Genomic DNA, 16,781 nt, shown 5'->3' with positions numbered 1-16,781 from the left:
ACTGTTAATGCACTATCAGGCCTATTTCCAGTTAACACATAAACAGAGTGAGGTTAGGCCTGCAGACTAGGAGTCTTCAATATTTCAAGCTAAGTGGTGCTTGGAGAAAAGAAAGGCATGGCTGCCAATACTGTATTCCTATTAGATGCTAGGCACTATTCTTAAGTGCCTAATACATGCTTAAATATGGCTAAAGAATTTTTTGGGGAAGATAGGAAAATGGGAAAGATGGTATCCTTTGAAGATATACTAGGGTAGCAGGAGAGACAAACATTAGCAAATAATAACATAACCTAGATGAAAAGGGAAATATAAAAGTGGAACTTTCTGTGGACTTCATACATTTGACTGTGAATATTAGCCATTCAAACCAGTGATTAGCAAAAAAAAAAAAGAATCGTTGAGTATTATCATGACAGGGATTATTGCCATTACAAAAAGTTTGCATTAAATTTGGAGGGAAAATACTTTCTTACAGAAAAATGCAAAAATTAACCAAGATGGTGGCTATGATTATGATAGAGTCCAAGAAAAATACTGTCCCTTCCTCTCCTAGAATATATAAGATCACTTTTTCCTTGTCATAGAATCAAACTGGAGAGAAGCTATTTGGATGATCCCTGGGCTCATCGCTTAACCTCATTTGGCTTTTTCCTACATTTTTTATTGCCTTGCCAAGTCTCACAGGGAAAGCAGACCAATTTATTCCCTTTATTCAGGAGTTTAAGAAAACTGCCTTGCAAAATGTAACTTGAATAAGTGTGGAAGATAGGTAAAGTCAAATGACTATAAAGATATTAGTGAGAGCATCAGGAAGTATTGAGTTGGATGCAGTCATCACCCCATGTGACTTCTCTGGATGATAGTGGTAGCCATGCATTCAAACTGATTTTTCGGTATGAAACGGATTTTTCTACTCAGGATGGCTGCTTACACGACTAAAATAATCTTGTCCCTCAATCATACCCAAAAGAGAGCTCTTTCCATTTACTTTGGTGATGTTGTGTTCAAAGGACTTAGATTCAGGCCCAAAACACTAAACTAGTGATACTGTATGGGACATTTATGGGCCCAACCCTCAGAAATATTTCCCTTACTGATGCCTGAAATTTCACTTCTGATACTTGCCTTTGCTTAGTCCATTTTGTTTGTGCAAGATTCCCAGTCCTGGAATTCTTATTTTCTCTTAGGTACTATATCTGCAACTAAACCACCACTGGTGCCTTATACAATTTTCTGAAATTTAACCTAACCTGAGTGAAGAGGGAATTACAGCACATGATCTTCTTCACTAGAAAAGGAAACCATAAATAAGAATGTTGTATTCATGTGGAACATGGAACTTAGCTCATATTTTTTATAAACTAAAAACGTCTAAGTCTAATGGGGAACATTTCTCAATCATTTTCTCCATCATTGCTTATCAAGCTCTTTTACCTCCAGGCTTGAGTTGATAATACATTTGTAAGTCAACCTAAACAGCTTGGGGGAGCTAGATTATACCACTTGTCCTGTGGTGAGCTTCCACTGCCTCCACCAGGCACACAAATCACATAGAGGGTAGGACTGATAACCACAGCTTCCTCGCACAGCACTTTTTTTTTTTTCAGTTTTATTAATATATATTCACATACCATACAATCATCCATGGTGTACAATCAACTGTTCACAGTACCATCTTATAGTTGTGCATTCATCTCCCCCATCTATTTTTGAACATTTTCCTTACACCAGAATCAGAATCAGAATAAAAAATAAAAATAAAAAAGGAACACCCAAATCACCCACCCCATCCCACCCTATTTGTCATTTAGGTTTTGTCCCTATTTTTCTACTCATCCATCCATACACTGGATGAAGGGAGTCACACAGCACTTTTGTAAGTTACTTATGAATTCCTTGTCTTTGGATTTAATCATTCATTTCTAAAAAAATGTCATCAGTTCACATTTTGCACACAAACTGTTCTAAGGTCTTTAAAAATATTGACTCATTAATTCTTATAACCCACAAGGTAGATACTATTATGATCTCCATGTTACTCATTAATTTAAGTAACTTATTCAAGGTCACACTGTTAGTCAGTGGCTCTTCACCATTCTCTTAATTACTGGGCTACTTGTGTATTAAGGAATGTACATTCTGTCATGTCTTGGAAGAAGCCAGAGATTGGAGCATGCACTGCCTGTTTATCATTAGCATGAGCCTTTGATGAGAAACATTTACTAGATTTTGTAGCTATCTTTAAATGCAGTCTAACCTTCCCTTCATAAATTTAATCATTCAACTTTAAAAATTATTATATTGCATATAGGAAACTAACTATTAGCCTGAATCTTTCAACTCGAAATTTTTTTCTTGAGTGAATCCCTTAAGTATTTCCAAAACCCTGTTGACTCAGAGACAAAGCTTTTGGAGAGGATGACCATGGGTTTAAATCAACACCATCCTTGTTGCATATGGACAGAACAAGAATAAAAAGCCAAGTAGTCATTCTATTTACACATGGTAACATCTATGTCTCAGCTGTGGCGTTTTTTGGTTACAGAAATGGGATCCTGCAAGTTGTCACCATTACAAAGTCAGGCTACAATAGCACATTTCACCTAAAGATAAATAAATTATCATGGTGTAAGGCACATGATACGTATTTGAAATCAGATTCCTTGCATGACCAGAAAAAAAATATGTTTAAGATCAAATCTAATCAGCTTAGCAGAAAAATCACCAGAAAAGTTGGAAATTCTTTTCTTTCACTTCTGTTAGTAACTGATGTAGAAGGAGGCTGCTGTCTATTCTGACATATCGTATGAGCTCCAGTAAATGCATGGCAACAATCTCAGGAATGACAGGTCTTTCTCTGTTACTCGTGGGAGTTTAGCCTTGACACTGTGAGGGAACTTGGCTAATAACTTTCACCTGGACCTTCCAAAGCTGTCATTTCTTGATAAAGATCCTGATGAAGGCCAATAATTTCACAGGTTGATAAGTTCTGGAGAAGAGGGTCAGAGAGCACTCTGACACTTTTAAAGTTCAGTTTATAACAAACCCGAAAAACCCAAGGTTTTGCTGCACTTGCAATCCTTTGAACAAATAAGAAAATTAAGTATGTGGCCCTCAGATGTATTCATGTTTTGGCTTTATTCTCTTAAAAATATGTGCTTGTGAGGGCAATTTATACAATATCCAATTGGACTAAAAAGACATATCATTGATGTTCTCTAGGTTTAGAACCAGTATCTTTGGCTTTACGTAGTATCTTTTACTCTAAAGCTAGTTAACTACAAGTGGGTGTGTTGTTTTCTCAAAGAGGTAGATCTATTTTGAAGGTGAATGGGAAGAGGCAATCCATTCCCCTTATTCTGTGTGTAAGTCAAAAGACAAAGCTAATTATTACTAAAGATAAATCCATTCCCAGGGGAAAGAACAATTTTTAAAAGTCTATTGTGTTTTTTATCCAAATGTTTGAAAACATGAAACATGCTCTATCCAGTTTTCAGCTCTTCTTTCTCCTATGCTCAATTCTTCTCACTCTCTAAACATCGTTTTGATTTTAAAATACCACACTACATTTACATCCACTGACCAAAAACCTTAGAACATCCTAAAATGGAAATTAAACATTATTATTTCATGCTCCCAACACTGCTGACCTCATAAAACTACACAAACAGGATTCCTTTAAGTTGTTTTATTGATGACAGAAACAGTACATAATTACACACTAGATGAGGAACCTGCAAACAATGAAGAATGAGTATATTGCCAGCACAATACATTTATTCTGGGTCCTTTAGACTTACAAACATAGATTTCTTTCACACCAGATGGCTCATGTGTAACAAAGCCATTTTAGAACATTTAATTGTGCTTCTACAAGACCTTCAAAGAAGAATGAGGTAGTTTCCTTTCCTTTACTCACTGTATTTTCCACATTTGCATTATTACATTTTTTAGCTTAAATCCTTTAATATAATCTATAATTCAAGCAAATTTTTCATGAAAGCCAAGCCTCACAAAGTGTCAATTTCTTTCTACTTATTTTTTCTGAAATAAAATTTCAAGAATCATAACACAACTAGAGAAATATAAGAGTTACGAAGGTTGGGTTTTACCATTAGAATAGTAACTGCAATCAGATTCATATACAAGAGGACAGATTCTAAAAATTCCATAGTCAAGCTAATATTCTCCTGTTCGTATCTAAATGCTCTGATTTAAAAACTATTTCCTCAAGCTACATACTTTCCCTTAGCCACCGTTACCAAGTAAGCACAAATTCTGCAAAACACTGGGTCAGGCTCCATATATTAGCTAACTGGGTGAACTGTGTAATCATTCGTTCTTGAAAATCACAAGGGAAACATCTGCAGAAATTACACATGCATACAGAAGAGCCAGCTTATTTTTTAAGACCTGATTAAAAATCCACAGCCATACTCGAGAGAAAAATCCTGAACTCTTCAAAAACTTATCAGTGAAGTAGAAATTGAGGCAGATATTTGCCTTCTTTTCTTAACCCTGAGAATGACTTTAATGGCCGTGTGAAACTATCTTGAGGAAACTGCAGCAAATTGTTGCAAATTTTAGTTAAAAACTAAATGATAATATTCATCTGATTTCCAAATTGACTAACCTATACAAAGAAAAGCAGGATGGTGGTAAACAATATTCTAAGAAAAAAATAAATGTCACAATTAACTCCTTGCCATTTATTCTTTTATTCAACCACAAGAAACTTCATTAATCTTTGAAAGGATAAAATGTTTGAAGAAATGACACAATAGATTTTACAGATTCTACGCAATTATAAAGTCTTATCCAAATCTAACTCTAATCTAAAATGGTTTCCATCTAACACGACCTTCAGTTTATAACCTCAAAATTGTGGCCTAATTCTAATAACTGATGAACTGGCCACAATCTCTAATCACTTCCTAATTGGCACTATTTGCATTTGGCACTAACACTGATAGTCGAAGATCCTAATGCCTGGCACAATAAAGAAAAAGCTACCCTGAACAGTAGGGAGACAAGCTGATATCCCCCCCTCTATCATTCCTTTATGTCTCAACCTCCAGTTGCTCTTCTTCTGCCACCTTCTAATTAAATTTTTCTCCATAATTCAATAGCCTGTATGGGTAATAAGAAACCCAGTCATTGTAATAGTGGATGTGAGGTATCATGTTCCAAACTCTCTGATGGCAAATTAATTACTAACAACCACATAGGGTAATGTGCAGAGAAATCCGTCAATGAAATTACAATTTAATTCATTCCCACATTATACCTTACAATCAATTATTGCCACCCCAAGAATGGATTATGTCAATTGAATATTATAAAACTCAAGTTGTAGGTCTTATTACTTGGGTCTACTGTGATATGAAAAATATACTTTCAGACAAAATAAATTAACTAAAACTTCAACACTTGTATCCAGCAGGTTTTAAAAATCACTTTAATTTCTAAGATTGAATTTGATGTCTTTATCAACATTTTAAAAAGAAAATATGTTTACATATACTGATGATCCCAGGAATATAGTTAACCATGAATACTACTATATCCTGACTAAAATGTTTCATTATCAACCCCCAAATATTAAATATCTGAGAAGCTTTTTATTATGATGTGTATGCTGAAGACGGAAACAAAATCACTTTCTTCTGCCTTGGTATTTTTAAATATGCTTTCTGGGAATGATAAGAATGCATACATTTGCAATACTTTAAAAGGTCATTCTTTTTTAAAACCTAAAGCTGAAAAATCATGGTTGTTAGTCTTCCATTTGTGATTTTTCTAAGTAGCTGGATCCATCACCTTCAAGCTAACACCTCTAAGCAGCTTGACTCATAATAGACATTTCCAGAAAAACTCACTCTAGGATCCTTTTCTTTATTTGTTCATTTCAATCCTATCCAGCTTTGAGTTTAAGAAGATCAGCAAGGATGCTGTTGTCTGAGGTATTCTTTTGTTAGATATTCCATAACAACTCAACACTGCTCCAAAAGAATGCAGTCAACCAATGTACCAGCTTGGCAGCACTAAACTAGAAATACATCATTCACACCATGTAAGCAGTGACTGAGTAATCCTAAATACTAAGTTGTTTTGCACAAGAGGGAAGGGAGGCATTAAAAAAGGACAAATTCCCTCCCCCCCCCCAAAAAAAAACAAAAAACAAGCATTCATTTTTTGATAAAGCAATATCCTCTAGCGTTACACTCTATTATCTAACTGTATTAAATACTGCTTTTCCATCTAAAATTAATTCAAGTAGCAGACTATAAACTCCATGAGGGTAATGTCCATGTACTATTGATTTCCTAAAATGAACTCCCTAATCCCTATTGCTGGTTGTGTTATGTGAACACTTGTGGATATTAACCAACATTGATGAAATTAACTGATCAAAGGAACTATAATCTCCATGATCTTTGTCAGTTAATAAACAGTGTTCATCAAAATTCCTTGTTAGTCTCATAGTCAGAATCTAGAATGTAGGTTGCCAGGGGATGGGGTGGGAATGGGAAACAGGGAGTTAATAAAACGTACCGTTTCTATTTGGGATGATGGGAAAGTTTTGGCAATGGATGGTGGTGCCGGCACAGCATTGTGAATGTGATTGCACTGAATTATTCATTTGAATGTGGTTAAAAGGGAAATTTTAGGTCGTATATATGTTACTAGAAATAACCAGAATACACAGAGTCAGAACCTAGAATAGGGGGCAGGGTGGGAATAGAGGATGGGAAGCCTTAAAAGAGGACGCCTATACATAGTCGAATGTACAGGGTTCCTATTTGTAATGACGGAAATGTTTTAGTAATGATGGTGTTGACGGTAGCACAAGATTGTGAACGTAATTAACAGCACAGAAATATATATCTGAATGTAATTTAAAGGAGAAATGTTAAATTATATATATGGTAACAATAAAAATTTAAAAAAATCCATGGAACTACACTACACAATGAATCCTAAATTAAACCGTCAACTATAGTTAATAGTACAATTATAAAAATGTGCTTTCATCAATTCTAACAAATGTACCACACCAATGCAAGGTGTTGATAATAGGGTGGTGTATGGGAATCCTGTCTTTTACGCATGATTGTTTTGCAAACTCACAGCTTGTCTAATTTGAAAAATCACTTGTTAGCATAAGTATAATCTGTGTTTCTACAGATTCTCCCAAGAAATCCACATTGCAAGAGTTCTCCGATTGCATTTAGAATCAGGACATGAGATTAAGGGAGACTTACAATGTTTCTCTAACCCTTGCCTAAGCCCTCTGCCTTAGCACAGCCAATGAAGATGTACTGCTCTAAAGATTTTAGAAAATACCACTTTCAATGTATTTATTTCACTGAAAGTGAACAAATGTTGCAGCTCACTACTTAAAATACACATTCCCAATCATAGGGGTACACTGAACATATAATTTTTAAAAGGGAATATTATAAGGAAAAAGAATACAGTGATTGATCACTGAGTGGGGATGGGAAAAATAAAGAGGCTTTTTGGGCAGCTGATTTCATAGCACAATTCTCCTAGAGCAGAGCTGAAACTGCAGCTTTAATAAAAGGCTCCTATAGTACTTTTGACTGAGACATACTCATTAATTGCCTTCAAGTGCCCAAGAGTGCCCTGATATGAGGAAAGCAAAACCACTTGTTTAGGTACAATTATATCAAGCAACAAAGCCAATATGGTAAAGTTTTGTAAACCTGGGCATATGCAGTAGGCTCCCCAGGTCTTTAGATGGCTACATTGCATGTTCCAATATAGTTGATGCTACATTCTGCTTTCTTGTGGCTTTCTGTGATTTTCTTCCCCCTTCTAGTTATCTTTTAAGAAAAGAATAGAGAATGTTTACCAGGTAGAAAAAAACATGAGATTTCCTAATAAGAAATAATTTATTTCTCTTTGCCTTTTACTTTCCTATGTCCTATTGAAAGTAAAGGCTAAAGCTGGTATTATTAATTTATTCATTGCTGACAGCTGCATTGTACTAGAGAGCATGGTACACTTCTTGAAGTTTGCTCTTCTTTTGGTGTTTCATGAATTGAATCCTCAATAAATGACTATAAAAAGCAAAATGTCTAACAGCGGATATCTTTATGAAATGCTCAGGCTTTGTCTAAGTCTGAGCACTTCATTTTAAAATCTTGGTTTCTCCTTATGTGTTTTGGAAAAAACTGACAAAAGTCAATCTGAAATGTAATAACTGAATAAAGTGGGAGGAAGAGAACATGCAAAATAAGTTAATCATTATCATTTTAAGTACTACCAGTTCTGTTTATATTCATGCACATGTGAATTGCTGAATCTCATTTGATCAACCCAATTAAACATTAAATAATTGCACCCAATTATGCAAATATCAGCAACAATATTAATTTGTTGATCTCTTCGAGCAGATTAGCCTCACATGTTCCTGAAGGTAGACTGTCTTATGCCTTAAATGATCAATTAGTGTTACGATAACCAAGTCCTGAAGAATGGATAATTGCCTCGTTATAATATGCCACTCTTGCTTTATGAATCCACTGCAATTAAACAAATAGTGCACAAGGAAAAAAGATGTGCAGATGTTCCTTTTAAATATATTTAACAAATTAGTGTTTAGGTCAATTTTTCCTGTCCTATTACTTAAAACGAAAATGGTAGATTGTATCTCTGTATTAGGGGACCTGCAGTTTTTAAAAAATGCATATCCCTAGTTTTCACTAAAATAGGTTGAGAGGACTTAAAATGCTCTTAAGGTTTTATGAAAGAAAACATTCAGAATAATGACAATACATTATTATTGTTCTCTAACTTTTATAATGGATGCACCTTGCCATCCAAAATCTAGACACGCAAAGGATAGAAAGTATTTATGGCAAGGAAATAATTTCCATTTCTCATAGGAATCTAGCTCTGGTTATGCACTACATGACAGGTTAAAATTACCTGTACGTGTTTTCTAGACCACTGTATTAAAAATAAGTTCAAAGGATTTAGCCAAAGCTAAAGCATACCTTTAGAATGCTACTTGGCTAACATGTGCAGAGGAGTGTCAGAAGTACCCAAGGCCTGAAAGGAGCAGACAATTCCAAGATTTCAGATCACCAATTAAAAACCCCCTAAAAGATATTTTTACCATTCCGTTTCATCTTACACTTTCCTAATTTTCATTTTACCATTCCTATCTAAAAAGACCCTATGGCTAAAAGTCTTGGAAAAAAATCAAAGCCCCATTTGCTAAGTATTGCTAAATACCTTAAGGAAATTTTTCCAATGCAACAAACTTTCAAAGTACTTTTTTACCCCCTTGCTCTAAAAAGAGAATGAAATATGATCAGCAAGATGAAAGTTATTAGGACTGCGGGAAACCAAAAATATAATCTCTCAGAGTTGACCATGCAAAGGTAAATGTTTTCTATCAAGATTTGACTTTCTCCTAGATAAACAGGAAGGATACAATTTTAACTCACGGTTCCTAAATGAAGAAATTACCATGCATAATGGCTCTCCCTGTACCTTAACCACTCATTCATCCAATCCCCAGTCAACAGAAAAGAGCACCTATAAAACCAGAATTCAAAAACCAGAGCACATCTCTTTACTTTCTACCAAAAATTTAAATATGTTGATTCATTTTTATTTAACATAGAACTTTTGTCATATACCTTTGGTTGGTATGACAACATGACCTCTCTAGAGCTACGCCTTCATTTCCGAGAGTCCTCAAATAGGAAACAATTCTCCAACTAACTGTGCCTCTGAGTATCTGTAATGATTTATTAGTCCATAGAAAATAAAGACAATATGAGGTAAATATATGCAAAGTCAGAATCAATCACAAATTCTAATTAATAGGTTTCATAATATAGAAACAACAAGGTATTCATAATATAGAAACAACAAGGTACACTTCTATAGAAGCTAAATGTTCATTCATTCATTAAACAAAACATTTATTGAGTATTTAACTATGTGCCAGGCATTGGGGAAACAAGTATCTAGAAGGCACAAGACCTTTAGACTTGCAGTGGAGCCCGACAAACAGACAATTACAATACAGTGTGGAAGGTGAGTGGTGGAAATGTGTCTCGGTCTTACTCGTGTTCTGGATGAGTTGGAATGAGTTTCACCATAGGATGGACTTCTATGTGGCCGCGAAACAATGTGAAGAGAGGAAATCCAGTTTCTCAGACTCTTGATTGAAACAAGAAGTGTTGGAGCGTGCAGAGGGAAAATAAAAAAGCAAGCAGAAAACACCTTCTGGGGATGAAGATGTATCACAGGAAATGAAACTTATGATACTTACTCATATCAGCTTTGAACATTAAAAAAAAAATCTCATTTGGTTGAAGAGCAGAACACATTTAAGCTCAAGAACAAAAGAACACACATTTTTGTATACGAGTGAAATACTAAGGGAGGCCCTAAATTGTTGAGGAAAATTCTACGTTATATGGCTTATATTATCATCTTTCTAAGAGAAGGTAAAGTAAGGGTCTACAACCAAGTTTATAAGACACCATTTTATGATTGCAATTCAATTCATATTCTCTGGCATGAGGATACAATCACCCTGGTAACACACCAATAATACAAAGACTACATGATGCACAACTACAAACAAGTAGCCAAAGAAATCTATCATAATTCAAGTGGAACAGCCTGTCCTAATGACATACAAATGATATTTTTTGGTTTTTCATTCAGGAGACTATGATTGTCCAGTCGCTGTCTTCTCTTCCATACTACAACAAAAACAAGAAAACATGTTTCAGTATAAGAGCTAACAGTGCAGGAATAGCTTATAAACAAACCTAATAATGGAACCAAGGTTGTATAAAAGGTTCACATCTGCTTTGAGCATTAAAAGCACATTCACATTCAAAATAAAGTTAGAGAGGAGGAGGGAAGGAGAGAGGGACGGCAGGAGAGAGGAAGAGAGGAAAAATTATATATACAGAGATTTTTACACAAATACCTGGAAAATATCACAAATTTCATCCTTATTGTTATACTAAAATTCATAGCTGCTGTAGGTCCTTTATATATTTAAGTGCATATGCCTTTTCATTACTATTTCTGTATTTAGCTTTCTAACCTCCAAAAGAAATAAACTGTTTAACTCCTATTATCTAAAGTGATTCTCAAAGTGAAGTTCCCAGACCAGTAACATCAGTGTCACCTGGCAACATTTAGAAATGCAAATTTGTGAAAGGATAGGTCTCAGCAACCTGTGTTTAATTAAGCACACCCAAGTGATTCTGATGCACACACAAGTCTGAGAATCACTGCTCTAAAATCCCCCTTCTTGAGAGCTTCTTATGTTCACAAAAATATTAAATTGACAAGCCTTGTGGATCTTAAGAGTGACTTTGTTCTCTTAAGTTGTTTGAGCTATGCCAGCATACCAATTTTTGTTTCTTATTCCTTCAAAAGTCACGGAACTGTCTCAGTCAGAATCTGATTATTTGTATCAGCAAATAATGTGCTTTAGCAAAACTGAATTTAATATTTGTGCTGGTTTGGATATATTATGTCCACCAAAACGCCGTTATCTTTGATGGAAGTCTTGTGTGGGCAGGAAACTATTGGTGTTGATTGGGTTGTAGACTTTTGACTGGATATTTCCATGGAGATGTGATCACTAAACTGTGGGCGAGATCTTTCACTGGATAATTTCCATGGAGGTGTGGCCCCTCCCATTCAGCACAGGCCTTGATTAGTTTACTAGAGCTCTATTTATGCTCAGACAGAAGAAGCGAGATTGCTACAGCCAAGAGAGACACTTTGAACAATGCAGAGGAGCTGAGAGAGGAGCTGCAGATGAGAGACAGTTTGAAGATGGCCACTGAAAGCAGACTTTTGCTCCGGAGAAGCTAAGAGGGGAAAAATGCCCGAAGAGCAACTAAGAGTGACATTTTTGAGAACTGCAGCCTGAGAGAAACATCCTGGGAGAAAGCCATTTTGAAACCAGAACTCTGGAACAAACACCAGCCATGTGCCTTCCTAGCTAACAGAGGTTTTCCAGACACCATTGGCCATCCTCCAGTGAAGGTAACCTGATTGTTGATGTGTTACCTTGGACACTTTATGGCCTTAAGACTGTAACTTTGTAACCAAATAAACCCCCTTTATAAAAGCCAATCCATCTCCAGTGTTTTGCATTCCAGCAGCATTAGCAAACCAGAACAATATTTAAAACTGAATTTCAGGGAACGTAAAGCTATCCCAGATGTAAGAAACAGAAAGCTAGTTCTATATCCATTCTTTCACTCATTCATTCACTAATCAAACCTCTCTGTGCTTAAATGAGCTCTCACTCCTTGAGCCTTTACTGCATGCCAGTGCTGCCATGACAAAACCACACTTAATCCTCACAGGAATCCTAATGAGTAGGTGCCATTATCAATCTTATTTTATGGATGAGGAAACTGAACATTAGGGAAATCAAAAACATGCTCAAGATTGCAGTTGCTAAAAGGTAGAGCCAGACTATAACCAAGGTGTCTCTAGCACAAAAGTCCACATTCCTGACCGCCATCTACACCATCCTCCACATGTACCCAGAGCCGGCTGATGGAGAAGACGTGGGCTAATCTTCCCAGTGCACTGTGGCAGGCCTATGTGTTTGCCTAAAGCTCTTGGATTAATGTCCCTTTTCATTGGAATTGGCTCTATAATCCAAAAAGAACTTCATTTTCACTTTAAATTAATCTGAAGCATGAGAATTTGGTGATTGTAAAGAATCTTAATCATTAACTGAAACAACTATTTCAAAATGTGGGAGATGAGCCAAGCAGGTGGGGCTCTGGCTTTCACTTCTTTACTGTCTTTGCTTTTCAGCACAATTCCACTTTTATCTGTTTTGTCTACTAGAGTTCCAGGAAAGACTTCTTTTGAAGAAAGTTCTGCTGTTTAAAAAGTATGAAGGGCACTGAATTTTAATCCAGTTGTACCATTTTACATACAAAGAAAATTAGTTCATCATGAGCCCAATTCTCCTGCTTATATTCAATGGTCCTTCTCCTGTGTCTCATTGGACCTGTACTATGTTCCTCTTAAAGAGCTTTAAAGACCTTGGAGAGCAGAATATATGAAATTTGTAAAATTACTGGCGGCTAACAATGGGTCTACCTACCACTTTCTGGTTTACAGGAAAAGAATGTAATGACAATGAGTGATTTCTTAATCCATATCAAAAAGATTTGCCTAATTGTGGGATTGAGAACATCTTCTTGACCAAAAGGGAGATGTGAAATGAAACAAAGTAAAGTTTCACTGGCTGAGATTTCAAATGGAGTAGAGCGGTCACTCTGGTGGACATTCTCATGCACTATATAGATAACCCTTTTTAGGTTTTAGTGTATTGGAATAGCTAGAAGTAAATACCTGAAACTATCAAACTGCAACAGTTGTATAACTATGTAGCTTACATGGGGTGACAGTGTGATTGTGAAAACCTTGTGGATCATACTCCTTTATCCAGTGTATGGATTGATGAGTAGAAAAATGGGAACAAAAACTAAATGAAAAATAGTGTGGGAAGGGGGGATGATTTGACTGTTCTTTTTTACTCCAATTTTTATTCTTTCTGGTGTAAGGAAAATGTTCAAAAATAGATTGGGGTGATGAATGCACAACTATATGATGGTACTACGAACAGCTGATTGTACACCATGGATGACTGTATAGTATGGGAGTATATCTCAATAAAAATGAATTAAAAAAAAAAAAAGAGTTGCCTAAAGAATGTAGCCTCTCAGTATGGACTCTGATGTTTAAAAATGAATTCTGGATAAACCACTTCCAAATTTTACCTGATTCATGCATGATGTCAACATGACTTACAAGCAAAACATGTGTTATATTTGCCTTTTTTGGATTTCCCCTACTATACTGAATATTTTTGCCATTAATAATAATTGAGTGTTGGTATATTGCTATTTTAGCAGATCTAGAGAATCGTGATTCATGACCACTATCCCTTCATCTTGAATCTCATGGGTTAAAGCAAGTTTACTTTCAATTAGTTGTCTTAGTTTTATAAAAGAATGAAAATCAACTTTTATTACAATGGCAGCCATAGACCATATCCTTCTATGAGCCTGCATAATATGTATTAGGTTTTATCCCTCTCATTCTACAAATTAACGTTTTTTGTAATATCATAGCATTCTGAAATGTATCCAAGAAATGTGATATTACAGGAAATTCATGATGTCTAGAACTAGACATTTGGCAATCAAATTTTTCATTTGACTGACGGATAATTCAATTAAATTCCTCAAGTAGAAACAATTCTAAGTAGAGATAACAGATTTTAGAAGAGACAGAAGTTATAGTCTTTCCTCAAGAGTAAGTGGCCATTGAAAAAGGGGAAAGAGAAAACATCCTGGCAACGGGCCAGGATGTCATTATATTATTGTCAGTGTCATTAAAAAACCGCAGCAGCAGGTCCACACCTTTCACTTTTGGCAAGCCAGCCACAAGCCACACTCACTTGGCTCTGCTCATTGGAATGAAAGATGGGGCCAAAACAATGCCGCAAATCAGCTTGAGCCTGTGGGATTGTGTTTTGAGTCCATGTGGAAGACAATCAGTGGGATGTGCAGAATTTTAATCTTCTTGTGAATTCCAGTTAGGACACTAAACTAAAACATGAGTAATGACTAGTTCATTACTTCACATTCAAAGTACATATGGCAAATAATTTTATATTATCTTTGCTAAAATGCCTTTTATATTCAGCAGAAAATTCCTGGCAACAGAAAAGAACAACCTGCATGTTGTACGTTCTCTCTCTGCAGTGCCAATAAAAATATAATGGGCACTGCCCACCAGGTAACAATTTTTCATTCTTCTTCTAGAGCCTCCTGAATTACTGTGCAAAGCTTTGCAATCCCATTACATACGGAGGAGTGTGTATTCAGGAACAAGGAGGGCCTGGGAAGCTGGTCAAGGGACCCAATACGGAGACGAGATGGTAAATTAAGTGAGCAAACACAGGAAATAACAGCTTGGGATGCAGGCAGGGAAAGGGGGCAGAGCCCTTTAACTTCTTATGTAACTAAAAGTCACTGAGCTATTCCATGGAAAACAAGAAGAATACAGTAATCACTAATGATCATGAAGCTGTAGCCACAGACAAGAGAATGGATTTCATGTTCCATTTAATGACCTTCAATCCATCAAGATCCTGCTCCTATCCCACTCAGGCTTTTCTTTTCCTAAACTGTTGAAGGCATCTACTCCTCGGGCCCTTGCAATCACCACTTCCCACTTTTTGAAATCTCAATAGCAGCAATGCTAGGATTTTTGCTACTGAAACATGGTACTCCTGACATTTAAGACTGGGGCTCTAGCCCCTGCAGCAGTCTCTCTAAATGAGGTTCACTGAAAAAAGTTTTTTGAAATTTGACATTATTTAAGACCTTCTTCCTACCCCTTCTGTTTTAGTTTGCTAATGCTGCAGAATGCAAAACACCAGAGATGGATTGGCTTTTATAAAACGGGGGTTTATTTCGCTACACAGTTACAGTCTCAAGGCCATAAAGTGTCCAAGGCAACACATCAGCAACCGGGCACCTTCACCGGAGGATGGCCAATGGTGTCCGGAAAACCTCTGTTAGCTGGGAAAGCAGCTGGCATCTGCTCCAAAGCTCCGGCCCCAAAACGGCTTTCTCCCAGGACGTTCCTCTCTAGCAAGCTTGCTCCTCTTCAAAACATCACTCCCAGCTGCACTCCGTTAGTTCCCTCTCTCTGAGTCAGCTCATTTATATAGCTCCACCGATCAAGGCCCACCCTGAATGGGCGGGGCCACGCCTCCATGGGAACATCTTATCACAATCATCACCGACAGCTGGGTGGGGCACACTCCAAGCAAATCCAACCAGCACCAAAACGTCTCCTCACAAGACCACAAAGATAATGGCATTTGGGGGACACAATACATTCAAACCGGCACACCTTCTCAGAATGTGTTAAATATACAAGAGCAATGTGATTTTGTTCTTTCCTATTTGCTTGGTGTCTCATTCATTCTTTTATTCATTCATTCATTCAAGAAATACTGAGTCTATACTATGTCTCAGACTCTGTGCTAAGCACTGGGGGTACAAAAAGAGAATAAAACAATTCCATCATTTAAACAGCTTTAGTAGAAGACATGCATGCCACTAATTATAATGCAATCTAAAGTTCATATGTGATAATCCCAGGCAATATGGAAGCTGGAAGAAGCAGCAGCATTCAAGTGGGTGAATGTGTGTTTGTACTAGGAGAAAGGGATGTTGTTCAAGACCTTTGAAAGGCTCCTGAAGGAGATACATTTTGAAGCATAACTAAGACCTTATCAGGTGGGCAAACTGCAGAAGATGCAGCACATGGAAAAGGGAGGAGGTATCAGAAAACGGCATATTTGGAGAACAGAGAGGACTCCAAAAATGGCAGGTGAAAAGGTGAATATGATGGTGATTATCAGGAGTATCAAAGAGTAATGACTACCTTTCATTGAGAGAGAAAAGAAACATTGGCAACACAACGAATGTTCTCCAAATATAAGTTTGGTTAAATATGGACGCCAAGAAGTGCTCTCCTTTGTTACTTAAAAAAAATAAGGAAAAATTTTTTTTTCATTTGAAATGTTCCCCTCCTTGGAGGCACCTGTAGAGCAATCTAAGACCTAGGGGACTATATGGATAGTTAGCTAAATGGGATGAAATACTAACCTCAGAGAGTCTTACTCATTTACAAAAGTATGAAAGTTA

At 36.4% G+C, this 16,781-nt stretch overlaps 1 protein-coding gene across 2 annotated transcripts in view; it reads right to left on the bottom strand.

Moving 5' to 3' along the window:
- Positions 1 to 6,985: 6,985 nt before the first annotated feature.
- The window catches only part of BCAT1 (branched chain amino acid transaminase 1), a 63,174-nt gene continuing 53,378 nt past the window's right edge, over positions 6,986 to 16,781 (bottom strand). For both annotated transcript variants that reach the window (XM_037847256.1, XM_037847257.1), the window contains exon 11: positions 6,986 to 10,760. In XM_037847256.1, coding sequence (XP_037703184.1) covers positions 10,719 to 10,760 — 42 coding nt within the window. In that variant the 3' untranslated portion in view covers positions 6,986 to 10,718. The remainder of the gene's footprint in view (positions 10,761 to 16,781) is intronic.

This window comes from Choloepus didactylus, chromosome 8 (assembly GCF_015220235.1).
Source record: "Choloepus didactylus isolate mChoDid1 chromosome 8, mChoDid1.pri, whole genome shotgun sequence".
NCBI lineage: Eukaryota > Metazoa > Chordata > Mammalia > Pilosa > Megalonychidae > Choloepus > Choloepus didactylus.
The sequence above is the reverse complement of the archived record's forward strand: the minus strand, read 5'-3'. Positions and strand labels throughout refer to the sequence as shown.